Source organism: Pongo abelii, chromosome 18 (assembly GCF_028885655.2).
Source record: "Pongo abelii isolate AG06213 chromosome 18, NHGRI_mPonAbe1-v2.0_pri, whole genome shotgun sequence".
Lineage (NCBI taxonomy): Eukaryota > Metazoa > Chordata > Mammalia > Primates > Hominidae > Pongo > Pongo abelii.
Genome location: NC_072003.2, coordinates 32,305,145 through 32,333,005, shown reverse-complemented (window position 1 = coordinate 32,333,005; position 27,861 = coordinate 32,305,145). Strand labels below are relative to the sequence as shown.

Sequence of the window (27,861 nt, the reverse complement as noted above, 5' to 3'; positions counted from 1 at the left end):
CCAGATTGGAAAATGAAAGCCAGATGGGCAGAGGTGCCCTCAGTCAGCACCTGTCCCATCTCGGGCCCTCCAACCCCTCCCAGTCCCACTCCAGTGCAGCCAGCTGGCTCCAAGGCAGAAACTCATGAGCACGCAGGGAGCAGTGTGCCTTCAGCTGCAGCAGAAGCAGCCGGGAGGATAAAATGAGAACCAGCTGCACGGGCCCTTTAACTCTCAAGTCCCACCCCTGGGCTTGGCCTGCCTTGCCCTGCCGGGAAGTGATCCCCAAGGCAGGGTGAGAGTTCCCCATCCGAGGCGTTTGTTGCAGCTACCTGCACTTCTAGATGTGAGTACATTGTATTAGCCCCCCAAACCCCAAATCAGGGGCAGATCTTTGTATCCTTTGAGGCTCTGTTTAGTCCTGTCTTGCTTTCAAGGGCTTTGCTTGTGCTGGGGCAGGGAAAACATGTCTGAATCAGAGTGGGAAAGGGGGATGGGTGGTGGCTTTGCTTTTGGAGGTTTCACTTTCCAATAGTTGGCGGTTTCTGGGTGTTGAAGTAAAGGCAGATTAACACCAACACCGGTCCCCCACCCCCCTGCAACTCTCAGGCCTGTCTCTGACTTCAGGGTCCCATTTGGGAAATCAGGTGGGGAACCTTACAGGGTCATTCAGACCCCATCTTAGCCCTAGATTGGTGCTTGCTCTACTCGCCTGCACTGTCCTGGGGACCTGGGCTCTGGCCTGTCACCTTGAGCTCCAAGAATGTGACCTGTACCCATTCAGGCCCCTTAACTCTGACAGATGAGGGTTTCTTACTGCTCCACGCAGGGCTGGGCCAGCTGTTGGCCTCAATTGATCATTCGGGAAGTCATTAGCAGAGTGATTTCCAGAAGGCATAGAATTTAGTGACCAAGGTTCTTTCCTTTTTGGGAGGAGAAAGTGAAAACTAGGATTCTCAGCTGGACCCACCAGCCTGAGATTCTGGGGATTTTAGAGCTGTCCCTTGGGAGCCAAGCACTTGGGGGTGGAGGTGATAGCGAGGCTTATTGCCCCTGTGTTCTCAGCTCTCTGCCTGGGTTGCCCCTGGGTGATGGGGGAGAGGCCGGCTGTCACGTGGGGTATCAGGTGGCTCTGCCAGAAACTCCCTTGGTACACAGAGCACTGGGTCGGCCCTGGGGTGTGGCTGTTTGGGCAGGACAGCCCTCTGTATGTAGCCTTGAACAGGTAGGGGGGCCACCTTGAGTGGGTGGCCCAGAGACAGCCTCAGGGCTCCAAGGTAACGGGGTGCTCAGGTTATCTTGGGTGCTGCCCTCCCAGGTTCTAGGGGAGCAGAGGCTGGTCGCTGGCCCAGCTTACAGGAAACACTCACCTTTGAACTGCCATTGGCACCATCTGGGCAGTACACAGCCCCACCCAGTTCCTCTAGTCCTTGTTCTTGGCTTAGAATCTTTGTGTTTCTGCCTGAGAAGCCACTGCCTCCCAGTTTGTGGCCTCTACAGTTATACCCAGGTTGGACTTCCGGCTCCATCCTTTGATAACTGTGTGCTCTTGGGCAAGTTTCTTAACTTGCAGGTTCTTGTGAGGATAACATGAGTTAATTGAGGGCACTTAACACTACCTGGCACAGATTAAGCTCATCGGAAGTGGGAGCTGTTATTTAGGGGCGTTTGCCTAGAACACAGGGTCCAGAGGCTCTCTCCCAGAAACTTAGACCCAGTGAGTCAGAAGTAAGGCCTGCAAAAAGCAGCAGGAGTGGGGTTAAGAATTCCAGCTCAGGGCTGGATGCGGTGGCTGAGGCTTGTAATCCCAGTACTTTGGGAGGCCTGAGTGGGAGGATGGCTTGAGGCCAGGAGTTCCAGACCAGCCTGAGCAACATAGCGAGACTCTGTCTCTGTGTGTGTGTGGTTGGGGTTTTTTTGTTTTTTGTTTTTTGTTTTTTGTTTTTCAAAGAATTACAGCTCAGTCCTATGATTAGGCAAGTTGAGAAAATATTAAGATCAGGGGTTCTGAAGCCTGGTTCCTGGGTCGCTTCTGATCTAGGCGGTTCTTGCCTCTGGTGACTGGTGTTAATTGGCAGGAGTGGGAGGAGGGAGGACAAGTGGAGGTCTGGGCTGGCTGAGCTGTTCTGTCTCCCCCTCACCTCCCAAAGGCCACCAGGCTGCTCCCCTTCCCACAGAGTGGCCCAGTTAGGCTGGAGCTCAGTTACAATTTCCTTGGGAAGAAAAGTTTCTAAAACTGCTGCTTTAAAAAAAAAAAAGAAGGCAATTTATGAGACAGAGTCTCAATTTCCATTAATCGTCTCCTAAAGTGGGTAAACCAGGAAGCCGCAGGGTGAAAACAGGCTGTTGGCAATTCCTGAGTCATGTGACCCATTCTCTAAAGACTAGAATATTTAACCTAAATCAGTGAGAAACTCCGTGAAGTTGTGTCCTTGTTTATACCAAACTTCATGTGCCTTTTCCTGAACCTGAAGCTGTGGGAAGGTCTGGGGGCGGGGCAGGGCCGGGTCACCAACCTTACCTCCAACCTCAGGACTGCCTGGAGCAAGAGTCCCGGGGTTGGGGACAAAGGCTGCCTGGACCTGGGTAAGGGAAGGGGCTGGAGGAGAATGAGTGTAATTCCCTGCCCTTGATGAGCAGCATGCAATCGGAGCTGTTTTTGTTTTTGAGACAGAGTCTCGCTCTGTCCCCCAGGCCGGAGTACAATGGCGCAATCTCGGCTCACTGCAACCTCTGCATCCCTGGTTCAAGCAATTCTCTTGCCTCAGCCTCCCGAGTAGCTGAGACTATAGTTGCCTGCCACCATGTACGGCTAATTTTTGTATTTTTAGTAGAGACAAAGTTTCACCATGTTGGCCAGGCTGGTCTCAAACTCCTGAGCTCAGGCAATCCACCTGCCTTGGCCTCCCAAAGTGCTGGGATTACAGCCACTGCACCCGGCCTGAAACTGGTCTTTATCCTCCTCCCAGTTCCTACTGTGCACCAGAGACCCTCCAGTCTCTGATACTTTTGACTTGAAGAGCGGTCATTTTTTTTTTTTTTTTTTTTTTTTTTTTTGAGATGGCCTCACTCTTGCCCAGGCTAGAGCGCACTTGTGTGCTCCATTTACGGCTCACTGCAGCCTTGACCTCCCAGGCACAGGCGATCCTCCCACCTCAGCATCCAAAGTAGCAGGGATGACAGGTGTGCACCACCATACCTAGCTAATGTTTTTTCTGATTTTTATAGAGACAGGGTCTCCCTATGTTGCCCAGGCTGGTCTTGAACTCCTGGCCTCAAGTGATCCTCCCATCTTGGCCTCCCAAAGTGCTGGGATTACAGGTGGGAGCCACCAAGGCTGGTCAACAGTCACTTTTATTCTCACCTCACTGGAGAGGAAGGCTCAGAGGCTAGTAAGTGGCCCAGGAGCATGCTGGCAGTGATAAAACCTGCTGGAGTGACATTTTCCCACTGGCTCTCAATCCTGGATATATATTAAGAGTCAGAGGCCAGGTGCAGTGGCTCACGCCTGTAATCCCAGCACTTTGGGAGGCCGAGGCAGGCAGATCACGAGGTTAGGAGATCGAGACCATCCTGGCTAACACAGTGAAACCCCGTCTCTACTAAAAGTACAAAAAAATTAGCTAGGCATGGTGGTGGGCGCCTGTAATCCCAGCTGAGGCAGGAGAATGGCGTGAACCCGGGAGGCGGAGCTGCCGTGAGCCGAGATCGCGCCACTGCACTCCAGCCTGGGTGACAGAGCGAGACTCACCCCCCCCAAAAAAAAAAAGTCAGAAGAAGAACTTTTTACAATAGCAATGGGTGAACCTCACCCAGACCAATTAAATAGAATCACTGGAGATGGGTGGCTTTAAAAAAAGGTCTCCAGAAGGCCTGGCACGGCGGATCACACCTATTATCCTAGCCCTTTGGGAGGCCGAGGTGGGTGGATCACTTGAGGTCAGGAGTTCGAGACCAGCCTGACCAACATGGCAAAACCCTGTCTACTAAAAAAATACAAAATTACCTGGGTGTGGTGGCGTACGTCTGTAATCCCAGCTACTTGGGAAGCTGAGGCAGGAGAATTGCTTGAACTCGGGAGGCAGAGGTTGCAGTGAGCCGAGATGGCGTGACTACACTCCAGTCTGGGCAACAAGAGCGAAACTCCATCTCAAAAAAAAAAAAAAAACAGATTTCCAGTTGACCAGTGTGTAGCCTGAGCCAAGAGTCTCTGCTTTAGACCAGAGCTGCTCAAACGTTAATGTGCATGCAAGTCATTGAGGGTCGAGTTAAAATGCCGGTAGATTCAGAGGTTCAGTGGCTCTGGGGTGGGGCCCCAGGCTTCGTTGCTAACAAGCCTCCAGGTGGTACCACTCTACTTACTGCAGACCCCATAGGCAGTGTGGTCACTTGGTCAATTGCTATTTAAGACTCACTAGGGGCCGGGTATGGTGGTTCACGCCTGTAATCCTAGCACTTTGGAAGGCTGAGGCAGGCAGATTGCCTGAGCTCAGGAGTTTGAGACCACCCTGGGGTGAAACCCCATCTCTACTAAAATACAAAAAATTAGCCAGGCTTGGTGGCATGTGCCTGTAATTCCAGCTACTCAGGAGGCTGAGGCACGAGAATTGCTTGAACCTGGGAGGTAGGTGGACGTTGCAGTGAGCCGAGACTGTACCACTTCACTCCAGCCTGGGCTACAGTCTCCAAAAAAAAAAAAAAAAAAGAGAGACTCAGTACATCAGCTACTCACAGTTGACCCTGAAGATCTCTGGGAAGTAGTGACTCATGACTCGTTTATTTATTAAGTTTTGCTGTAGCAGAAGTTTACTGTTGAGCGAAGAGTCTGATCCGGTCTCCTCACCCCCACCCCTTTTTTTTTTTTCTTACTTTAAAGAGATGGGATGGGGCCTTGCTATGTTGCCCAAGCTGGTCTTGAACTCCTGGCCTCAAGCCATCCTCCCACCTTCAGCCTCCCAAAGTGTTGGGATTACAGGTGTGAGCCACCTCTCTCAGGCAAGAGCCCCTCCTTTAACTAGACAATGAACCTGGTTTCTGCTTTGGACAGGCTATTTAGTTCCTGCCTATTTACCCTCATGGTGGGAGAGACCCTGGTGGGATTTGGGGTGAAAGCTGGCTGTGGTTCTTTGCAGGAGCCTCATGACACCTGAGGGAGGTGTGATCAGGCAAGACTGGGCGTCTACACTGAGAGCCGACTAGGGCAGGTCTCAGAAGCAGAGACTGAAGGAAGTTGGGTGGATGAGTGGATCTGGGGAGCAGGGGCCAAGCCTGAGGGCTGGGCAGAGCCTTCCAAAGGTCAACACAATCCTTGCTATTGTCTTTTGAGGGCCCTGATCTATTTTAAGTAAAATGCTCTAACTGCGCATGTCATCTGGAAGGAAATCACAAAAACCTCAATCTGAGACTTGTCACCAATGTGCTGCCTGAGTCAAAGGGTTTCCCTGGCTCACCTCCATGGATGGCGAGGGTAGAAGGCAAGACCTGTCCTGGGTGGTCTAGGCAGAAGGCCCAGGTTTAGGGCATAGCAGGTGGGTGGTCAGGGAGGTGAGGTGGGGTCCTAGTGCTGATGCAGGGGCAGTTGCCGAGGGCTTGGCCTCAGAACAAGGCAGGAGTCCAGCCGTGAGGATGACTCTTGCTGAGTCACTGAGCTGGGCGAGGCATTCAGACCCCCTGACTGGGCCCAGCTGGGGCGGCAGATGGTGGAGAGGCCTTAGCTGTGGGGGGTGTTGGGGAGATTATCCATTGATGAACCAAATGGAGGCTGTTCCCAGAGCCTGCTTCCAACCTTGCACAGCCTTCTAGAGTTCAAATCTTCCCTGGGGGGCCTCAGAGCCCTGTCCATACCTCCGCTCACAGCCCCAGCCCTTCCTCTTCTCCCATCTGGTTTCCTGGCCAGGTTTCGGCCCTGCGGAGAACCCTCCAAGGGAGCAGTGGAGAAAGCTTCACTTGGCAGTGAAGCCCCTACTTGCTGTTCCATCCCTGCAGCTGGGGTGAAACAAGCCACTGACCAGTAAACAACTGAGGCTTAAACCAGCATGCCAGGTCAGGTGGGGAGCCCCCGGCACTGGTTATATTCCCTAGATCCCTCACTGGATAGGAAAGTTGGGCTTCAGGCACTCTTCCCTCCTCTGCAGTCAAACAGAGTACAGATGAAGAGCCAGGCTCTGTTCCCAGTGCTTTATGTGCTAACTCGGTTGATGATGTTATCCATTCTCATTTTGTAGATGAGGAAACAGGCACGGGGTGGTCAAGGGACTTGTTCAAATCACTGATCCCATAAGGGTGAGAGCCAAGATCCAGGCATCCTGGCTGGGCGCAGTGGCTCCACCTGTAGTCCCAGTGCTTTGGGAAGCTAAGGCTGGATGATTACTTAAGACCAGGATTTTGAGACCAGCCTGGACAACAAAGACCTTATGCCTACAAAAAATTAAAAATTAGCTAGGCGTGGCCGTACGTACCTACAGTCCCAGCTACTTAGGAGGCTGAGATGGGAGGATCCCTTGAGCTGAGGAGTTCAAGGCTACAGTGAGCTGTGATCACTGCACTCCAGCCTGGGCAACAAAGTAAGACCTTATCTCAAAAAAAAAAAGGCCAGGCACGGTGCCTCATGCCTGTAATCCCAGCACTTTGGGAGGCCGAGGCGGGTGGATCACGAGGTCAAGAGATCAAGACTATCCTGGTCAACGTGGTGAAACCCCGTCTCTACTAAAAAAAAAAATACAAAAAATTAGCTGGGCATGGTGGCGGGCGCTTGTAGTCCCAGCTACTTGGGAGGCTGAGGCAGGAGAATCATTTGAACTGGGGAGGCGGAGGTTGCGGTGAGCCGAGATTGCCCCACTGCACTCCAGCCTGGCGACAGAGTGAGACTCTATCTCAAAAAAAAAAAAAAAAAAAAAATCCAGATCTAGGCAGTCCCAGCTCTCTGGATTCTAGGAAGTTGTCTTTCCAGAACAGAGCCCCGTATTGTGGAGCAACTGGGGGATGGAATCAAAGGTGAGCAGGACAGGGCAATAGGAAGAAAAGACAAGGTCCCCATAAGAGTGGCGAGAGGAACAGAGCCAGGACATCGGAAAGCAAGCCCCTGTGTTCCCAAACCGCAGAAGAGGGAGCTCTGATGTTAGACAAGCCACCCTCCTACAAGCAAAGGGAAAGTAACTTTGAGCAAAAATGAGCAACAGAAAATGAGATCAAGGTCAGATGTCATACAAAGTTGCAAGATGAAAGAATGAGCAGCAGAATAACCTCCCTGTGATGTGGTAAGTGTGCTAGGAAAACAGACCAAAACTGTGACCTCTTTCAGAATGAGGCAAGGCAGTGAAGAAACTATATGAAAACACGAAAATAGCTGATCAGAGTTGTAAGCCCGGGCAGTCTGGGTCGGAATGGGTGCCCCGAACCACAGGACCATGATGCCTCTCTAGAAAGACAGGACCAGGCATTCCACCAGGGTTCTAGTCCCGACAGCACCATTAACTTGCTTGTGGCCCTAAAGGATTCGTTGTCCCTCTCTGGATCTCAACTATTTAGAGCTCTACTGTCCAATATGGGATCAACCAGACATATTTGGCAATTTAAATTAAAATTAGCTAGGTACGGTAGCTCACACCTGTAATCTCAGCACTTTAGGAGGCTGAAGCGGGAGGATTTCTTGAGCCCAGGAGTTCGAGACCAGCCTAGGCAACATAGCAGGACCTTGTCTCTGCAAAAAAAAAATTAAAAAATTAGCTAGGCATGGTGGCACGTGCCTGTAATCTCAGCTACTCGGGAGGCTGAGGTGCGAGGATCACTTGAGCCTGGAGGTTGAGGCTGCGGTGAACCATGATTGTGCTACTGCATTCCTGCCTGGGCAACAGAACAAGACCTTGTCTCAAAAAATAACTTAAAAATTTAGTTCCTCAGATGCATTAGCCACATTTTATTTTTTTCCAAGACAGAGTCTTGCTCTGTCGCCCAGCGCTGTAGTGCAATGGTGAGATCTTGGCTTACTGCAACCTCTGCCTCCCAGGTTCAGGCAATTCTCCTGCCTCAGCCTCCCAAATAGCTGGGATTACAGGCACGTGCCACCATGCCCAGCTAATTTTTGTATTTTTAGTAGAGACAGGGTTTCTGCATGTTGGCCAGGCTGGTCTCAAACTCCTGACCTCGTGATCTGCCCACCTCAGCCTCCCAAAGTGCTGAGATTACAGGTGTGAGCCGGCATGCCCGGCCATTAGCCACATTTTAAGTGTTCAGGAGCCATATGTGGATGTGGCTAGTCCAAAGACAGCACAGATTTAGAATATTCTCATCATTGTAGAAAGCTCTATTGGACGCTGCTGAGTAAAAGGGTTTTTTTGGTTTTGTTTTGTTTTGAGATGGGAGTCTCGCTCTTGTTGCCCAGGCTGGAGTGCAATGGCACGATCTCTGCTCACTGCAACCTCTGCCTCCCAGGTTCAAGTAATCCTCCTGTCTCAGCCCCCCTAGTAGCTGGGATTATAGGTACCCGTCACCACACCTGGCTAATTTTTGTATTTTTAGTAGAGACGGGGTTTCGCCATGTTGGCCAGGCTGGTCTCGAACTCCTGACCTCAGGTGATCCACCTGCCTCGGCCTCCCAAAGTGCTGGGATTACAGGCGTGAGCCACCACGCCCGGCCAAGTTAAAGGGTTTTTAAACAAGAGCCGGGCAGTGCAATGGCATAGCTGTAAGGCAGCAGGGGGTGGTGGGGACTGTGGTAGGTGGGAAAGCTTGTGTTCCATCTAAATGGGGCAGCTGCTGCTTGACTGTAGGCTGTATTGCTGGTCTTCTAATTCTTCAAGTGAAGCAGGAATTGGGATTTTGTGAAGACTCACAATTTCTAAACAAAAAGTTGAAGTTTTACAGATCGTGGGGCTCAAGTATAACTCCTCTTGGGCTGTATCCAGCCTTTATTCTGTAATCTATGGCTCCTGCCTGTTTTTCCTCGGCCAGGCCACTGCCTTCTTCCCCTCACTTGTATTTTTCACCTTGGGTTGGAGGCTGGGTAGATGGTGGAATTGATGAGGAAACACTTCTTTTTTTTCTTTTTTTGAGATGGAGTCTCACTCTGCCTCATAATGCTGGGATTACAGGCATGAGCCACTGCACCTGTCCTGGCCAGACATTTTTGAGGGCACCACCAGACAAAAGAGGCTCCTCATCAGCCAGGTGTGATGGCTCGCCTGTAATCCCAGCACTTTGGGAGGCAGAGGCAAGAGGATTGCTTGAGGCCAGGAATTCGAGACCAGCCTAGGCAACATAATGAGACCTCATCTCTACCAAAAAAAAAAAAAAAAAAAAAAAAATTAGCTAGACATGGTGGCATGCACCTGTAGTCTCAGCTACCCAGGAGGCTGAGGCATGGCTTTTGTGAGCTATGATCGCACCACTGCACTCCAGCCTGGGTGACAGAGTAAGACTCCGTCTCAAAAAAAAAAAAAAAAAAAAGTCTGACCTGTGTCTCTTAAGGATGAGGCTCTGGAGCACCTAGTAAACTTGGTCCCATTTATGTGACTTAAAGGGACATGTCCAAATTCCAAAGTGCTGGGGGCAGGGGTGGGGCTTAGGTAGGGCATGTGACATTCCCGAACAGGCCAAGCACTGGGTGAAACCACTCAGGATTCAGAAGCAGGTGGGATGGGGTGGGTGGAACATGATAATCATCCCCCTTCTCCTTCTTTTCCACCCTACCCTTGCTCACAACTGCAGGAGCTGAGGGTGAGAGAGAACTGGGGAGGAGGGGGCCAGAGTGATTTGCAGTGTTACTAATGTAGCTGGTTCTATGGAAGCCTCAGTTCCATCTGGGATCCCTTTCGTGAACAGTGGACTAGGTCTTCACATTCAGCCCAGGATTACTAAAGCATAGGAAAGGTGGGGGAACATAGACACAGCTCATGTAAACATTCCTTTTGTTTGTTTATGGCCGAATCCTAGCCACTGGACTACCTGAGACATACAGATATTCTTTGGCTATGGGCTGACATTTGAATACAGCTGGGGCCTCAGGATTCTCTGAAATAAAGGGCTGCCTCCCTCTGGAGGAGCCAGGCAGCTCCTCAGAGCAGCTGCCCATTGCGTGCTGGGCAAAGCCACGTCACCGCCTCCATGGCTCCCCAGTCTCCTAGCTTGCTATATCTCTCCACCTTAGAGACTGGGAGCACCTTGATCTGAAGCTCTTTGCAGTGCTGGTGGCAGTGTAGGGGGAGGTAGTTGATGGGAGTGAGGGAAAGGAATTGGCAAGGAACCCTGGGCCTCTGTGGCTCACTGCATCAAGCAGTTCTTGGCAAAGGTAAGGTCAGGATGGGCTGTGTCGTCTTGGGTGGGGTGAAGACAGGGAGCAGTGGACATGCGGATGCAGGCAGGGAAGGGTGCAGTGGCCTGGCTGGAGGAGGTAGGGCCGTATCCCACCCAGAGCCTCTCTCCAGATTCATGCCTGCACCACCCCAGGCTCCCCGGGTTCATCCTGTGTCCTCTCCACCTGCCAGTCATCTTCTTGTGAGCCCTGGGCTTAGAAGTCACCATGGCAACTGAAGAGTTCATCATCCGCATCCCCCCATACCACTATATCCATGTGCTGGACCAGAACAGCAATGTGTCCCATGTGGAGGTCGGGCCAAAGACCTACATCCGGCAGGACAATGAGAGGTGGGTGTGGGGGCTGGGCTGTGGGGGATCCTTGGGGATGTGGGGGATCCTTGGGGATGTGGGGGCCTGTTAGTCTGGCTGGCATGATGGTCCTTATCCTCCTCCCTGTTCCCAAGCAGGAGTGGCCCTCACTTGGGTGATAGAGAGGTTTCTCTCTCATTTGGTGTCCTCTTTGGTAGTGGAGACCTGGTCCCAGGTCCTCACACCTCTTCTCATCTTCCTGCAGGGTACTGTTTGCCCCTATGCGCATGGTGACCGTCCCCCCACGTCACTACTGCACAGTGGCCAACCCTGTGTCTCGGGATGCCCAGGGCTTGGTGCTGTTTGATGTCACAGGGCAAGTTCGGCTTCGCCATGCTGACCTCGAGATCCGGCTGGCCCAGGACCCCTTCCCCCTGTACCCAGGGGAGGTGCTGGAAAAGGTACCTGGTTTCCTTACTCCCTATGCCCCACCCTACCTGTCCTCCACCTGCCTCGGGCTCTGTACTGCTGCCTCCTTCTTCTTTTTTTCTTTTCTTTTTTTTTTTTTTTTTTTTTGAGGCAGAGTTTCGCTCTTGTCGCCCAGGCTGGAGTGCAGTGGCATAATCTAGGCTCACTGGAAGCTCCACCCAGGTTCAAGTGATTTTCCTGCCTCAGCCTCCCGAGTAGCAGCGATTATAGGCACCCGCCACCACGCTCGGCTAATTTTTGTATTTTTAGTAGAGACAGGGTTTCACGATGTTGGCCAGTCTGATCTCGAACTCCCGACCCCAGGTGATCCACCTGCCTCGGCCTCCCAAAGTGCTGGGATTACAGGCATGAGCCACTGTTCCCGGCCTGTACTGAGTTCTAAAGGGAAAACAAACCAGGGCGGTGGGAGGGGTGGGGAGAGACACTTGCTGGCTCTCACCAAGGGTAGAATTGACTCACTGTACCTCCATTCACCTCCAGCCACCCCCATCCTCCACACATGCCCCAAACACACCTGCTTCTTTTCTGAGAACTGTTGGCCCATCTCACCTTCCCAGGCTCCAGAGCCTACCAGAAGTGCCCAGCCAGTCTGGCATTAAATGACATGTGCCAAGGTTAAGCAGTTCATTCACCCAGTGCCAGGCACTGGTGGGCGGTGCCAAAGCAGCAGTGACAAGCCCAGGCCCCAGGCTGTGCCTGTTTTAGGAGAAGCCATCACAGGCCTGAACCTACAGCCAGGCTCTTGTCCCTGCTGGCCTCAGGCCTGGGCCTGTGCAGGTGGGTGTCCCACCTTCATTCCTTTACCTGTTCTTCCACCTTTACCTTCTGGCCATTTAATGGTTTTTTTTTGTTTGTTTGTTTGTTTTAAGTAGAGATGGGGTTTCACCATGTTAGCCAGGATGGTCTTGATCTCCTGACCTCGTGATCCACTGGCCTCGGCCTCCCAAAGTGCTGGGATTACAGGCGTGAGCCACCACGCCCAGCCCCATTTAATGGTTTTTTTACTGACTTTACTAACCAGTGCTGCTTGATCCTGAAAGCATAATAGCAGGACATGGGGAACTTTTAGAGACCTTCATGTCCACTTAGGTGTAGACAGTTTAGGGGAAGAAGTGTGTGTGTAGAGAGAAAATGAAGAATGATTAAGACAATAACCCTTAAGGAATCCAAGTGAAAAGTATATAGGGATTCTTGTACCTTTTTTTTTTTTTTTTTTTTTTTTGAGATGGGGTCTCACTCTGTTGCCCAGGCTGGAGTACAGTGGCATAATCTTGGCTAACTGGAAGCTCCGCCTCCCAGGTTCACGCAATTCTCCTGCCTCAGCCTCCCGAGTAGCTGGGACTACAGGCGCCCACCACCACACCCGGCTAATTTTTTGTATTTTTAGTAGAGATGGGGTTTCAGCATATTAGCCAGGGTGGTCTTGATCTCCTGACCTCGTGATCCACCCGCCTTGGCCTCCCAAAGTGCTGGGATTACAGGCATGAGCCACTGCGCCTGGCCTTTTTTTTTTTTTTTTTTTCCTGGATCTCCCCCTGTTGCCTAGACGAGAGTGCAGTGGGGTGATCATAGCTCACTGCAGCCTCGACCTCCTGGGCTCAAACGATCCTTCCACCTCATTCTCCCAAAATGCTTGGATTGCAGGTTTGAGCCACCACGCCCTGCCTAAGCTTTCATTTTAAGTATGTTCAGCCGGGCACAGTGGCTCATGCTTGTAATCCCAGCACTTTGGGAGGCCAAGGTAGGCAGATCACTTGAGGTCAGGAGTTTGAGACCAGGCTGGCCAACATGGCAAAAACCCATCTCTACTAAACATATAACAATTAGCCAGGTGTGGTGGCATGTGCCTGTAATCCCAGCTACTTGGGAGGCTGAGGCATGAGAATTACTTGAACCTGGGAGGTGGAGGTTGCAGTGAGCTGAGATCGCACCACTGCACTCCAGCCTGGGTGACAGAACAAGACTCTGTCTCAAAAAAAAAAAAAAAAAAAAAAAAGCTGGGGGTGGTGACACACCTGTAATCTCAGCCACTCAGGAGGCTGAGACAGAAGGATCACATGAGCCTGGTAGATTGAGGCTGTTGTGAGCCATGGTTGTACCACTGCAGTCCAGCCTGGATGACACAGGAAGACCCCATCTCCAAAAATAAAAAAAAGCCAGCTCTTCCTTTGAGCCCCAGTTTCAGTTCAAAGGGCCTTCTCTAACCTCCTTCATCTGAACTCCTGAGACAGGGTCTTGCTCTGCTGCCCAGGCTGGAGTGCAGTGGTGCAGTCATAGCTTACTGAAGCCTTAACCTCCTGGGATCAAGTGATCCTCCCACCTCAGCCTCTGGAGTAGCAGGGACTACAGGTGTGTGCCGCCACCGTGCCTGGCTACATTTTTTTTTTTTTAGAGATGGGGTCTTGCTATGTTGCCCAGGCTGGTTCTTGAATGTCTGAGGTCAAGCGATCCTCCTACCTCAGCCTCCCAAAGTTCTGGGATGACAGGTGTGAGCCACTGTGCCCCCTCCACCCCAGTCTTATTTCAGCACATACAGAGATGGATGTTGTGGACCCAGGCTTGGCCCTGGGGTCACAGCACTGATGGTTCTGTGTCCCCACCTTCTTCCCCACTAGGACATCACACCCCTGCAGGTGGTTCTGCCCAACACTGCCCTCCATCTAAAGGCGCTGCTTGATTTTGAGGATAAAGATGGAGACAAGGTGGTGGCAGGAGATGAGTGGCTTTTCGAGGGACCTGGTAAGTTCTGTCCCCATAGGGCTCCCTGCCTTCCTGCCATAGCCCTGATACCTTCTGACCATCACCTTCCCTCCCCAGGCACGTACATCCCCCGGAAGGAAGTGGAGGTCGTGGAGATCATTCAGGCCACCATCATCAGGCAGAACCAGGCTCTGCGGCTGAGGGCCCGCAAGGAGTGCTGGGACCGGGATGGCAAGGAGAGGGTGACAGGTGGGGTCACCAAGGGGTGATGATGGTGGGTGGGCAGGAGGGGTCCCCACTGCAGGGGAAGCAGGGGAAGGTTGAGGAAAGCCTCCTGTAGCCCCAGAGAGGCACTTTCCTGGCATCTTTTGAAAGCTGTTGAGGGCTGCCCACTGCTCTTCCTTTGCCACCCCCGCTTCATGCTGTTTCCACTTGGGTTGGAAAATGTGACCATAACCATGCGGATGTGGCTTTTCCTTCCCCACCTTCACCATGAGCTGTGGGCAGTGGCCATGACTTACCTGATTCTGGATCAACAAAGCAGATGTTCAAATACAGTTGACAAATGTAGGCCAATAGGTACAGTGGCTCACACCTGTCATCCCAGCACATTGCCAAGGTGGGTGAATCGTCTGAGTCCAGGAGCTTAAGACCAGCCTGAGCAACACAGTGAGACCCCCATCTCTACAAAGAATTTAAAAATTAGCCTGGCGTTGTGACACATACCTGTGGTCCCAGCTACTCAGAAGGCTGAAGGGGGAGAATTTCTTGAGCCCAGGAGGTGGAGGCTGCAGTGAGCTGTGATTGCACCACTGCACTCCATCCTGGGCAACAGAGGTACTACCCCGAGGTACTACCATTCCCACTTTCTTTTTTTTTTTTTTTGAGAAGGAGTCTTGCTCTCTTGCTCTGTTGCCCAGGCCGGAGTGCAGTGGCGTGATCTCGGCTCACTGCAAGCTCCGCCTCCCAGGTTCACGCCATTCTCCTGCCTCAGCCTCCCAAGTAGCTGGGACTACAGGCGCCCACCACCATGCCTGGCTAATTTTTTTTTTTTTTTTGTATTTTTTTTTTAGTAGAGACAGGGTTTTACCATGTTAGCCAGGGGTGGTCTTGATCTCCTGACCTCGTGATCCACCAGGCTCGGCCTCCCAAAGTGCTGGGATTACAGGCGTGAGCCACCGCACCCGGCCATTCCCACTTTCTATATATCAAAACTGGGATGCAGAATGCAGGTTGCTTGCCCTGGGGTGTGGCCAGGCAAGGTGAGGCTGGGACCTGCATCCAGGCACTCTGGCTTCTCCAATAAACCAAAGGACATCCACAACTCTAACAGAGGCAGTTCTACTGCCTGTTTTAGCAGAAGGACAAAAGTTGGTCTTTGGAGCTTAGAGAAGGCAGAACAGGCTGTTGGCATAGCAGCAACTTGGGCATCTTAGGAGGCCAAGGTGGGCGGATCACTTGAGGCCAAGAGTTCCAGACCAGCTTGGTCAACATGGTGAAACACCATCTCTACAAAAAATACAAATATTAGTCGGGCGTGGTGGCACGTGCCTGTAATCCCAGCTACTCAGGAGGCTGAGGCATGAGAATCACTTGAATCCAGGAGGCTGAGGTTGCAGTGAGCTGAGATCGCAGCCTGGGCAACAGAGGGAGACTCTGTCTCAAAAAAAAAAAAAAAAAAAAAAAAAAAAAAAAAAAGCTTTTAAAATTCAACTGGGTGGAGGTTTGTTTTCCTCTGGCCTCAAAAGAATGAATAAGAGGACTGCAGTCAGGACCTTGAGCCTGGGGTCAGTGCCATCTTTTTGCCTATGAAATCTGTCAATCCCCTGTGTCTAGGCTGTGGGGAGGGGTAGGTGGGGAGCAGGCTGGAGGACCCTTGTCCCTTACCCTCCACTCTTGGCCCAGGGGAAGAATGGCTGGTCACCACAGTAGGGGCGTACCTCCCAGCGGTGTTTGAGGAGGTTCTGGATTTGGTGGACGCCGTCATCCTTACGGAAAAGGTTGGTGCTCTGGGGGCTGTGGTTTAAGGGACCTGGGGCTAGGGAACCCTCCAAGTGGCAGAGAATGGTGGTAGAACGGCATGAGAGTAAAAGAGAAGCAATCATTTTAGGGTCACTTAAAAAAATTCAGAGATCAGATTGCCCAAGTACTCTGGATCATCTGAAGGGTTAAACAGTCTTTCTGGAGCTGGGTGCAATGGCTCATATCTGTAATATCAGCAATTTGGAAGGCTGAGGCAGGAGGATCACTTGAGGCCAGGAGTCTGAGACCAGCCTGGGCAACACAGTGAGAACTCATCGCTACAAAAAATTTAAAAATTAGCTGGGTGTAGTGGAGCATGCCTGTAATCCCAGTTACTCCAGAGGCGCTGAGGCAGGAGAATTGCTTGAACCCCAGAGGCGGAGGTTACAGTGAGCCATGATCATGCCACTGTGCTCCAGCCTGGGCAACAGAGCAAAACCCTGTCTCAAAAAAAAAAAAAAAAACAAAGCTGGCTGGGTGCAGTGGCTCATGCCTGTAATCCTAGCATTTTGGGAGGCTGAGGCGGGAGGATCACATGAGGTCAGGAGTTCAAGACAAACCTGGCCAACATGGCGAAACCCCATCTCTACTAAAAAATACAAAAATTAGCTGGGCGTGGTATCACGCACCTGTAATCCCAGCTGCTCAGGAGGCTGAGGCAGGAGAATCGCTTGAACCTAGGAGGCGGAAGTTGCAGTGAGCTGAGATCGCACCATTGCACTCTAGCCTGGGCAACAAGAGCGAGACTCCGATTCAAAAAAAAAAATTCCTGGATTGGTAGAAATTGTCTCTGAGATCTGGGAGCATTGGGAGCGTTTGGTGGCCAATGGGGCTCACAGATCCCGTGAAGTTGGAGGCAGGTCACTCAAATACCCAACACCTTGCTCTGCAGACAGCCCTGCACCTCCGGGCTCGGCGGAACTTTCGAGACTTCAGGGGAGTGTCCCGCCGCACTGGGGAGGAGTGGCTGGTGACAGTGCAGGACACAGAGGCCCACGTGCCAGATGTCCATGAGGAGGTGCTGGGAGTTGTGCCCATCACCACCCTGGGCCCCCACAACTACTGCGTGATTCTCGACCCTGTCGGACCAGATGGCAAGAATCAGCTGGGGCAGAAGCGTGTGGTCAAGGTGAGGTCCCTACACCCCCCACAGAGGACTGCCCTGGGAGATGTATGCCCTCTAGTGGCACGAGGCCCTCTGCCCTCTCTCCCTTCTCTCCTCCAGACGCACGTTCTAGGAACACCTTCTGTGCCTTTGCATGCTTAGTTCTTACACGCCTGAGACACTGGCCCATTTGATTCCCGGCAGCCTCTGACTTACCCCTCAGACCTGAAGTTAATTCCCCTTCTGGGAAGGCCTCCTGGCTACCCCCTGCCTGAGACTCTGAAACTCTCTCTGATATAGTCATGCGCCACTTAACGATGGGGATACATTCTGAGAAATAGTCCTTAGATGATTTTGTCTTTGTGCAAAAGAGTGCACTTATGCAAACCTAGATGGCGTAGCCTGCCCCTAGGCTGCCAGCCTGTGCAGCATGTGACTGTCCTGAATACTGCAGGCAGCTGAACACAATGGCAAGTACTTGTGTTTTAGCCATAGAAAAGGTAAGGTAAAAATACAATATAAAAGCTTCATTATAGGCCAGCACAGTGGCTCATACCTGTAATCCCAACACTTTGGGAGGCCGAGGCAGGTGGATCACTTGAGGTCAGGAGTTCGAGACCAGCCTGGCCAACATGGGGAAACCCTGTCTCTACTAAAAATACAAAAATTAGCCGTGTGTGGTGGCACGCACCTGTAATTCCAGTTACTCGGGAGGCTGAGGCACGAGAATCACTTGAACCCCGGAGATCAAGCCTGCAGTGAGCCGAGATCATGTCACTGCACTCTAGCCTAGGCGACAGAGTGAGACTATCTCAAAAAACAAACAAACAAACAAAAAAACTCCATTATAATCTTACGGGACCACCATGTGCAGTCTGTAATGGACTGAATTATCATGCAGTGACTATATTTCACATCTTTAATATCCTGGTGTTCACTTTGCTTTGTCATCTTTTGTAAAATAAACCTCTTGGTTTACCCTCTCCCACCCGCTACCTCATCCCCTCTCTGAACTATATGTGGGAATACCAAGAGTTGCCAAACTCATTCTGTAAAGGGGGCTGGATGGTAGATACTCCAGGCTCCATGAGTCATTGTTTCCGTGGAAGTTCTTCAACTCTACTGTTATGTCAGGAAAGCAGCATGGGCACTACGTAAACAAGTGAGTACTGCCATGCTCCTGGAATAGTTTATTTGCAAAAACAGGCAGAAAAACTAGAAATAGGCCAGGCACGGTGGCTTACACCTGTAATCCCAGCACTTTATGAGTCCAAAGCGGGTGGATCACTTGAGGTCAGGAGTTGGAAACCATCCTGGCCAACATGGCAAAACCCCTTCTCTACTAAAAATACAAAAAAATTAGCTGGGCATGGTATCAGGCACCTGTAATCCCAGCTTCTCTGGAGGCTGAGGCAGGAGAATCGCTTGAACCTGGGAGGCGGAGGTTGCAGTGAGCCGAGATCACACCCTGCACTCCAGCCTGGGTGACAGAGCAAGACTGTCTCAAAAAAAAAAAAAAAAAAGGTAGAAATAACCCAAATGTACATATATAATGAATGGATAAAAAACTGTAGCATATCCATACAATGGAATATCATTCAGCCATAAGAAAGAAATGGCAGGCTGGCAGGCCAGGTGCAGCAGCCCATGACTATAATCCCAGTGCTTTGGGAGGCCGAGGCAGGAAGATTGCTTGAAGCCAGGAGTTTGAGACCAGCCTGGGTAACATAGTGAGACCCCATTTTTACAAAAACTTTTAAAAATTGGCCAGGCATGGTGGCATACCTGTAGTCCCAGCTATTTGGGAGGCTAAAGTGGGAAAATCGCTTGATCCCAGGAAGTGGAGTGTATAGTGAGCTATGATTGTGCCACTGTACTCCAGCCTGAGGCAATAGAGTGAGATCCTGTCTCTAGGAAAACACAAAAAATAATGACATACGTGCTACAACATGGATAAAATTGAAAACGTTATGCTAAGTGAAAGAAGCCGGCTGGACGCAGTGGCTCATGCCTGTAATCCTAACACTTTAGGAGGCTGAGGCGGGCACATCACCTGAGGTCAGGAGTTCAAGACCAGCCTGGCCAACATGGTGAAACCCCATCTCTGTTAAGATACAAAAATTAGCTAGGCATGATGGCGGGTGCCTGTAATCCCAGCTACTGCTCGGGAGGCTGAGACAGGAGAATCCCTTGAACCTGAGTAGTTGCAGTGAGCCGAGATCCCGCCACTGCACTCCAGCCTGGGCTGCTCAGCCAAGACTCTATCTCCAAAAAAAAAAAAGAAAAAAGCCAGACATGAAAGACCACGTATTGCATGATTCCATTTATGTGAAATGTCCAGAATAGGTAAACACATAAAATAGACTAGTGGTGGGTGGGGTGGGTGGGGAGTGGCAGTAACTTCTAGGTACAGGATTTCTTTTCAGGGTGATGATGAAAATACTCTAGACTTAACATAGTAGTGATGGACAACTTTGAGTATACTAAAACAACTGAATTGTGAATTGTATACTCTAGATGGGAAAATTTCTTATGTGGATTATATCTCAAAATTTTTTTAAGAAACAGGCGGTGCTGGGCGTGGTGGCTCGTATCTATAATCCCAGCACTTTGGAAAGCTGAGGCGGGTAGATCGCTTGAGTCCAGGACTTTGAGACCAGCCTAGGCAGCATGGCAACACCCCATCATCTACGAAGCACACAAAAATTAGCCGGGTGTGGTGACGCACATCTGTAGTCCCAGCTCCTTGAGAGGCTGAGGTGGAAGGATTGCTTGAGCCTGGAAGATTGAGGCTGCAGAGAGCTGAGATCATGCCGCTGCACTATCCAGCCTGGGCAACAGAGCAAGACTGTCTCAAAAAAAAAAAAAAAAAAGCAGAATCCAGATTTGGCCTGAAAACCAGAGTTTGTCAAGCCCTAGGTTATACCATCTCTAGGAAACAAAGCCTGGGAGAAAGAAGAAAAAACATGTTGATTTTTAATGGTTTAGCTTGCGTGGATCTAGGTCCTGACAGTTATGGAATCTTTCAAGGACACGTTTGACCAGATGAGATTTGGCAGGCGTTTGTGTAGAGCCTCACAGTCCAGACAGTGCCTCACTGTATTATGATGTGGGGGTGGGGGTGGGCTTCTGGGGCTCTTGTCCTCCACACAGGCCTGAGACAGCACAGGACTGGGGAGGTACCATTGGAAGCACCCGCAACCTTAAAGGCACTGACCCTAACCTCACGTCTCCCCACTAGGGAGAGAAGTCTTTTTTCCTCCAGCCAGGAGAGCAGCTGGAACAAGGCATCCAGGATGTGTATGTGCTGTCGGAGCAGCAGGGGCTGCTGCTGAGGGCCTTGCAGCCCCTGGAGGATGGGGAGGATGAGGAGAAGGTCTCACACCAGGCTGGGGACCGCTGGCTCATCCGCGGACCCCTGGAGTATGTGCCATCTGCCAAAGTGGAGGTTGTGGAGGAGCGCCAGGCCATCCCTCTAGACGAGAACGAGGGCATCTACGTGCAGGATGTCAAGACTGGAAAGGTAATGGCTGGGAGTGAGTGGCGGTGCTGCCACGTGGCCTTGGCCTTGGTGGCGGCTTCCTCTGGGTGTGTGGGAGAGGTGGGCAGGGCCTTCAGCAGCACGGAGAGCCATATCAGGTGGGCTGTCTGGTTGGGGGAGAGCACTATGTGGAGTGTTTGCCATCCTTCTGCCTTAAATATCTCATTTGAAATGTTAGAACCGACCGGGTGCAGTAGCTCATGTCTGTAATCTCAGCACTTTGGGAGGCCGAGGCGGGCAGATCACCTGAGGTCAGGAGTTCGAGACTAGCCTGGCCAACATGGTGAAACCCTGTCTCTACTAAAAATACAAACATTAGCCAGGCGTGGTGGTGGTCTGAGTAGTCCCAGATACTTGGGAGGCTGAGACAGGAGAATTGCTTGAACTGGGAGGCGGAGGTTGCAGTGAGCTGAGATCACACCACTGCACTCCAGCCAGGGTGACAGAGTGAGACTCCATGTCAAAAAAAAATATTAGCACCTCCACTAAGAGGACAAGTGGGGGTTTAGGACAGGGACCCTTTCCCACAGCAGACCTGGTTCCCAGCATAAAGGTCGGATGGGGTGGCCAGGGAACAGGAAGGACCTCCTCCCTCATGCCCATATCCCAGTGGAATCTTTCATTTTTGCTGCTTCACCTAAAACCTTGACCTTGATTTGACCTCGGGTCACATCTCCAACCTTCTCTAAGAATCCAAGCTGGAAGTCCAGCTTGGAATCTGAGGGAGCATCTGTGTACACAGCCTACTTCACTGTCCCCAAGGTGCCCTCCAAACTGCCCCATGAGGGAAGATTCTAGAAATAACATTGAGCACCTTCTCTATGCCAAGAGCTATTTGAGCTAGACATGTGAGATGTCATTCACCCCTAGACCCTTCAAGGTAGCCACCGTCAAGTCCACTTGACACATGAGGAAACTGAAGCCCAAGGGGTGAGGTAGTTAGCCCACGATGACAGAGCCAGCAGATGGCAAACCTGAGGTGGAGCCTGGCCTCCCCATAGAGAAGGTGTTTAACCTCGTGCCGCGCCTTCCCTGGATGGGCTCTGCTTCGGGACAGCTGGGCGGATCTTCCTCCCTTCCACCCTTACGGGCAGTGTCCCTCCCTGTCCTCGTCCCAAGGTGCGCGCTGTGATTGGAAGCACCTACATGCTGACCCAGGACGAAGTCCTGTGGGAGAAGGAGCTGCCTCCCGGGGTGGAGGAGCTGCTGAACAAGGGGCAGGACCCTCTGGCAGACAGGGGTGAGAAGGACACAGCTAAGAGCCTCCAGCCCTTGGCGCCCCGGAACAAGACCCGTGTGGTCAGCTACCGCGTGCCCCACAACGCCGCGGTACAGGTGTATGACTACCGAGAGAAGCGAGCCCGGTGAGTGCTGGCAGGGCAGGGTGTAGGGAGTGGCTCTCCATGGGTCTGGCTCTGACCCCCGGCTGTCTCTGCAGCGTGGTCTTCGGGCCTGAGCTGGTGTCACTGGGTCCTGAGGAGCAGTTCACAGTGTTGTCCCTCTCAGCTGGGCGGCCCAAGCGTCCCCATGCCCGCCGTGCGCTCTGCCTGCTGCTGGGGCCTGACTTCTTCACAGACGTCATCACCATTGAAACGGCGGATCATGCCAGACTGCAACTGCAGCTGGCCTACAACTGGTAAAAAAAACGGGGACAAGGCATGGGGGTGCACTCCTGGAATCCCAGCACTTTGGGAGGCTGAGGTGGGAGGATCGCTTGAGCCTAGGAGGTCCAGGCTGCAGTGAGCCATGATGGCCCCACTATATTCCAGCCTGGGTGACAGAGCAAGACCCTGTTTCTTTGTTTTTTGGTTTTTTGGTTTTTTTTTGAGACTGAGTTTCACTCTTGTTGCCCAGGCTGGAGAGCAATGGAGTGATCTTGGCTCACTGCAACCCCCGCCTCCCAGATTCAAGCGAGTCTCCTGCCTCAGCCTCCCAAGTGGCTAGGATTACAGGCATGTGCCACCACGCCCGGCTAGTTTTGTATTTTTAGTAGAGACGGGGTTTCTCCATGTTGGTCAGGCTGGTCTCGAACTCCTGACCTCAGGTGATCCACCTGCCTCGGCTTCCCAAAGTGCTGGGATTACAGGCATGAGCCACTGCACCTGGTCAACCCTGTTTCAAAACAAAAAAAACAAACTGGGTGGCGAGCAGTGGGTGAGGGTTCCTGCTGGGTGCAGCCTAGGAACCCCAAGAAAAGGAGAGTCCTGCTCAAGTGCTGGTGCTGGGCTCTTCATGAGGGCAGGACACCTCATTCAGTGCCGAGGTCAAGAGGGAACCCGGGAGTTCACGCAAATCCAGGGAAAGCGTGGGCTCACCTCCTGGGGTCAGGACTCAGGGATCCAGTAGCAGGACACTACCCCAGCTAAGCTCCCAGTGTGCGTGCAGCCAAATGCGTAACTGTCGGGCTGTTAAAAGATGCATGGGACACAGCTGGCGGGAGTGGGCAGTGTGAGGGGGTGGTGAGAACTCAAGCTCTGAAACTGACTGCCCTGGCCTGCGCCCCAGCCCTGCTATTTGCAGCCTGTGGACCTGGGCAAGGGACAGGGTGCTTTCCTCAGTTTCCCCATCTGTAACATGAGGAAGACAGCATCACCTCCTTCACAAGGCCATTGAAAAGATGCAATGAGCGTTAGAACAGTGCCTTTATTGGTCAGAGCTCAATAGCAGCTATTAGGATTGGGTGAGATAAGTCATGTACAGAAACAGTGTTCATGACTGGGTACCGTGGCTCACACCTGTGATCCCAGCACTTTGGGAGGCTGCGGCAGGAGGATCGCTTGAGGCCAGGAGTTTGAGACCAGGCTGGGCAACATAGCAAGACTCTTTCTACAAAAAAATTTTATAAACTAGCTGGGCATAGTGATACATGTCTATAGACCCAACTACTTGGAAGGCTGAGGTGGGAGAATTGCCCGAGCCCAGGAATTTGAGGCTGCAGCAAGCTATGACTGTGCCACTGCACTCTAGCCTGGACAACAGAGACCCGCAGAGACCCTGTCTCGAAGGAAGGAAGAAGGAAAAAAAGAAAGAAAAGAAGTCAGGCGTGGTGGCTCATGCCTGTAATCACAGCACTTTGGGAGACTGAGGCAGGCAGATCACTTGAGGTCAGGAGTTTGAGACCAGCCTGGCCAACATGGTGAATACCTGTCTCTACTAAAAATACAAAAATTAGCCAGGCGTGGTTGTGGGCACCTGTAGTCCCAGCTTGTAGTCCCAGCTACTCAAGAGGCTGAGGCAGGAGAATCTCTTGAATCCAGGAGGCGGAGGTTGCAGTGAACCCAGATTGTGCCACAGCACTCCAGCCTGGGTGACGGAGCAAGACTGTCTCCAAAAAGAATATTCAATACTCCCAAGCATGTCCCTCACCTCTTAGCTGAGACTAGCCAGTGCCCTGATGGCGGCAGACAGCTGCCAACATATTCCCAGGCACTATAGCATCATAGTTAAGAGCACAGGCCCCAGAAGCAGCTGTCTGGTTCAGCTTTCTGGCTTGTCACATGTTATACGGCAGGTCTTGGGCCAGCCACTTGACTTCTCTGGACCTCTACTTCCTCATCTGTAAAATGGGGGTGGTGATCATTGCCATCTCATAGGGTGGCTGAGTGGATTAAAGGAGAACGTGTGTTAAGTTTTTAGGACCTTACCAGGCATACATTAGCATTCTCTATTGTGAGAGACCCTGCCCGGCCACACAGGGTGGGTATTGAAGTTCTTCTTGGAGAGAGTTGCTGGCTGGGCGTGATCACACGTGTAGTCCCAGCACTTTGGGAGGCTGAGGTGGGAGGGTTGCCTGAGCCCAGGAGTTCAAGACCAGCCTGGGCAACATGGCAAGACCTTGTCTCTTCTAAAGAGAGATTCCTGGGTGAAAGCAGCTTCCCCATTCTGGGCCTGTTTGTTCACAGGCACTTTCAGGTGAATGACCGGAAGGACCCCCAAGAGACGGCCAAGCTCTTTTCAGTGCCAGACTTTGTAGGTGATGCCTGCAAGGCCATCGCATCCCGGGTGCGGGGGGCTGTGGCCTCTGTCACTTTCGATGACTTCCATAAGAACTCAGCCCGCATCATTCGCGCTGCTGTCTTTGGCTTTGAGACCTCGGAAGCCAAGGGCCCCGACGGCATGGCCCTGCCCAGGCCCCGGGACCAGGCTGTCTTCCCCCAAAACGGGCTGGTGGTCAGCAGTGTGGACGTGCAGTCAGTGGAGCCTGTGGATCAGAGGACCCGGGACGCCCTGCAACGCAGCGTCCAGCTGGCCATCGAGATCACCACCAACTCCCAGGAAGCGGCGGCCAAGTAAGTGAGGCTGGGAGCTCGGCTGCCTATAATGCCCATGGCAGGCCACTGCCGGGAACTGGATAAGCTGGCATCCCTTATGGACTGCCTGCTGCCATCCCTACCCTCAAAGATCTATTCCCTACCCAACAGATCAGGTGACCCACTTAAAATGTGAATCAGTCTGGGCGCGGTGGCTCATGCCTGTAATCCCAGCACTGTGAGAGGCTGAGGCAGGAAGATCACTTGAAGCCAGGAGTTTGAGGCTGCAGTGAGCCATGATTGCGCCACTGCACTCCAGCCTGGGCAACAGGCCTGGGAGACTGACCCTGTCTCAAAAAAAAGAAAAAAAAAAAAGCACGTATCAGATGCGGCTCCTGCAGCCTCCCATCTTGCATGTGATAAAACCTAAACTCCTTCCTGCAAGTCCAGCCGGCCTCCCCCGATTTGCCTTCCAGCCTCCCCCTTCCATGTTCCTCATCCCCAGAACATGTTCCAGCCCCACTGGCTTCCTCTGCTCCTTCAATGCACAACTTGGACCCACCTGAAGGCCTTTTGCAATGGCTGTTCCTGCTGCCCAGAAAGCTTTCCGCCCGCCGCCCCTGAGCTCCCTTCCAAGCAGGCTTCTCCTCCTGGCTTCAGCCCAAAGATCCCCTCCTTGGGGAAGACTTTCTTTCTCTCACAGCTGAATAGCACCCTCTTTGCCTGGTCTCTCCCACACTTGTCACTGTCTGAAATCCTCCTTGTATACGTGTTCTTTTCCCACTCAAGTGGCGTGAAAGTAGGGGGCCGCAGTCACGCCTGCATTTGTCCGGCCTAGAATGACACTGGCTTGTGGCGGATATACCATTCTGAGTTGAGTTGCATATCGGGTGCCTTCTAGGGGCTGGGGTCTGTCCTGGGCACGGGTTTGGTTGGTGGTTGCTGCCCTTGGCGCTCCTGTTCCTGCTCTGGCCCCATGCCAGCCTCTCACCTGCGCTCCGTCTCCTCCAGGCATGAGGCTCAGAGACTGGAGCAGGAAGCCCGCGGCCGGCTTGAGCGGCAGAAGATCCTGGACCAGTCAGAAGCTGAGAAAGCTCGCAAGGAACTCTTGGAGCTGGAGGCTCTGAGGTGGGTTGAGAACTAGAGATTGGCAGGGGCCGAGGGTCTTAGGACAGCAGCTGGTGTGGGCAGCAGGCCTGGGTGGGGTGTCGATGAGACAGTGCACGGCTACAGCAGAAGTCAAGGCCGTGGGGGGACTGGGCTGTCTCCCGAGTCTTACCTGACTCTGCCTTCTCCCCAGCATGGCCGTGGAGAGCACCGGGACTGCCAAGGCGGAGGCCGAGTCCCGTGCAGAGGCAGCCCGGATTGAGGGAGAAGGGTCCGTGCTGCAGGCCAAGCTAAAAGCACAGGCCTTGGCCATCGAGACGGTGAGTGGTGGGGGGAGGCATTAAGAAGAAGGTGGCCTTGAGGCCTGGAAAAGGCCCATTCCCTACAGTCCCTGAGACTGTATAGGACACCAGGTCCCCCAACATAAAGCCCTATGCAAGTACTTTGCATTTGCAAAGTCCTTTGCCTTGTAGGATTCATTGACTCCATTGCTGGAAGGTAAGGATTAGAACACCCATTTTGCAGCTGGGCGCTCATGCACTGGCCACCTTGGCACAAGTGCCGCATGTGCTTCACAGGCATGATCTTATTTAATGCTTGAAATCCCATTAAGAGGCCGGGTGCAGTGGCTCACGCCTGTAATCCTAGCACTTTGGGAGGCCAAGGCGGGTGGATCACCTGAGGTCAGGAGTTCAAGACCAGCTTGGCCAACATGGTGAAACCCCATCTCCACTGAAAATACAAAAAATTAGCTGAGTGTGGTGGCATGTGTCTGTAACCCCAGCTACTTGGTAGGCTGAGGCAGGAGAATTGCTTGAACCCAGGAGGTGTGGAAGCTGCAGTGAGCTGAGGTTGTGCCACTACACTCCAGCCTGGGCAACAAGAGCGAAACTCCATCTCAAAAATAAAGTAAATAAAAATAAATGTAAAAAGAGGCCTAGTGTGGTGCCTCAGGTCTCTAACCCCAGCACTTTGGAAAGCTGAGGTGGGAGGATCATTTGAGGTCAGTTCAAGACCAGTTCAAGACCAGCCTGGGCAACATAGCAAGACCTCATCTCTACAAAAACAAAATTTTGTAACTGACTGGGTGTGGTGGCACATGCCTGTAGTCCCAGCTACCCAGGAGGCTGAGGCAGGAGGATCCTTTGAGCCAGGAGTTCAAGGCTGCAGTGAGTCCTGATCTGCATTCCAGCCTGGGTCAAAAAATAAAGAATGATGGATTTTTCCCCTTCCAGGAGGCTGAGCTCCAGAGGGTCCAGAAGGTCCGAGAGCTGGAACTGGTCTATGCCCGGGCCCAGCTGGAGCTGGAGGTGAGCAAGGCTCAGCAGCTGGCTGAAGTGGAGGTGAAGAAGTTCAAGCAGATGACAGAGGCCATAGGCCCCAGCACCATCAGGGACCTTGCTGTGGCTGGGCCTGAGATGCAGGTGAGAGTTGGGGAAGGTGTATTGGTTTCAGGACCAACCTCGGAACCAGGAAGGCAGAGCCAAGGCAGAAAACACAACATCTGGAAAGATGGTGGGGAAGGGATGGGTGAGTGACCTGTCCCTGCATCGTGGGTCATTCACTCAGTGTCATGCTGCATCAATGTCAGCCACTGTACTAGACCCAGCAGTGAGCCAGAGCTCCGGAGGAGACAGGAAATGGATGGGACACATTCTGACAGGCGTTTCCAAGGCAGTCAAGCAGGGTGGTCAGATGCAGGGGAGGTGATCCTTCAAACCAGCTGACTTAAGGAGGGTCACTCTGAAGTGGCCAGGGTTTGACCCCCATCTCAACTTCCTCCTGTTCTCACCCTCCAGGTAAAACTGCTCCAGTCCCTGGGCCTGAAATCAACCCTCATCACCGATGGCTCCACTCCCATCAACCTCTTCAACACAGCCTTTGGGCTGCTGGGGATGGGGCCCGAGGGTCAGCCCCTGGGCAGAAGGGTGGCCAGTGGGCCCAGTCCCGGGGAGGGGATATCCCCCCAGTCTGCTCAGGCCCCTCAAGCTCCTGGAGACAACCACGTGGTACCTGTGCTGCGCTAACTCCTGATTAATACAATGGAAGTTTCTGGGCATTTAAAA

The 27,861-nt window shown here is 52.4% G+C and overlaps 1 protein-coding gene across 3 annotated transcripts; it reads left to right on the top strand.

Moving 5' to 3' along the window:
- The first annotated feature begins 119 nt into the window (after positions 1–119).
- MVP (major vault protein) lies at positions 120–27,861 on the top strand. Of its 3 annotated transcripts, none has more exons than XM_024233045.3 (15): positions 120–325; positions 10,423–10,620; positions 10,847–11,042; positions 13,686–13,809; positions 13,888–14,019; positions 15,676–15,770; positions 16,685–16,921; positions 20,139–20,420; positions 21,558–21,802; positions 21,877–22,074; positions 24,341–24,727; positions 25,700–25,816; positions 25,989–26,115; positions 27,031–27,219; positions 27,595–27,861. In XM_024233045.3, exons 2-15 carry the CDS (start codon positions 10,496–10,498, stop codon positions 27,820–27,822), a joined length of 2,682 nt encoding a protein of 893 aa, XP_024088813.1. In that variant the 5' UTR covers positions 120–325; positions 10,423–10,495; the 3' UTR covers positions 27,823–27,861.

Bases quoted from the DNA above. Each gene is read 5' to 3' on its own strand.
- MVP (XM_024233045.3), top strand. From the start codon at position 10,496: ATGGCAACTGAAGAGTTCATCATCCGCATCCCCCCATACCACTATATC. The intron at 21,803-21,876 runs GTGAGTGCTGGC...CTGTCTCTGCAG, and splicing joins TACCGAGAGAAGCGAGCCCG to CGTGGTCTTCGGGCCTGAGC. The intron at 26,116-27,030 runs GTGAGTGGTGGG...TTCCCCTTCCAG, and splicing joins AGGCCTTGGCCATCGAGACG to GAGGCTGAGCTCCAGAGGGT.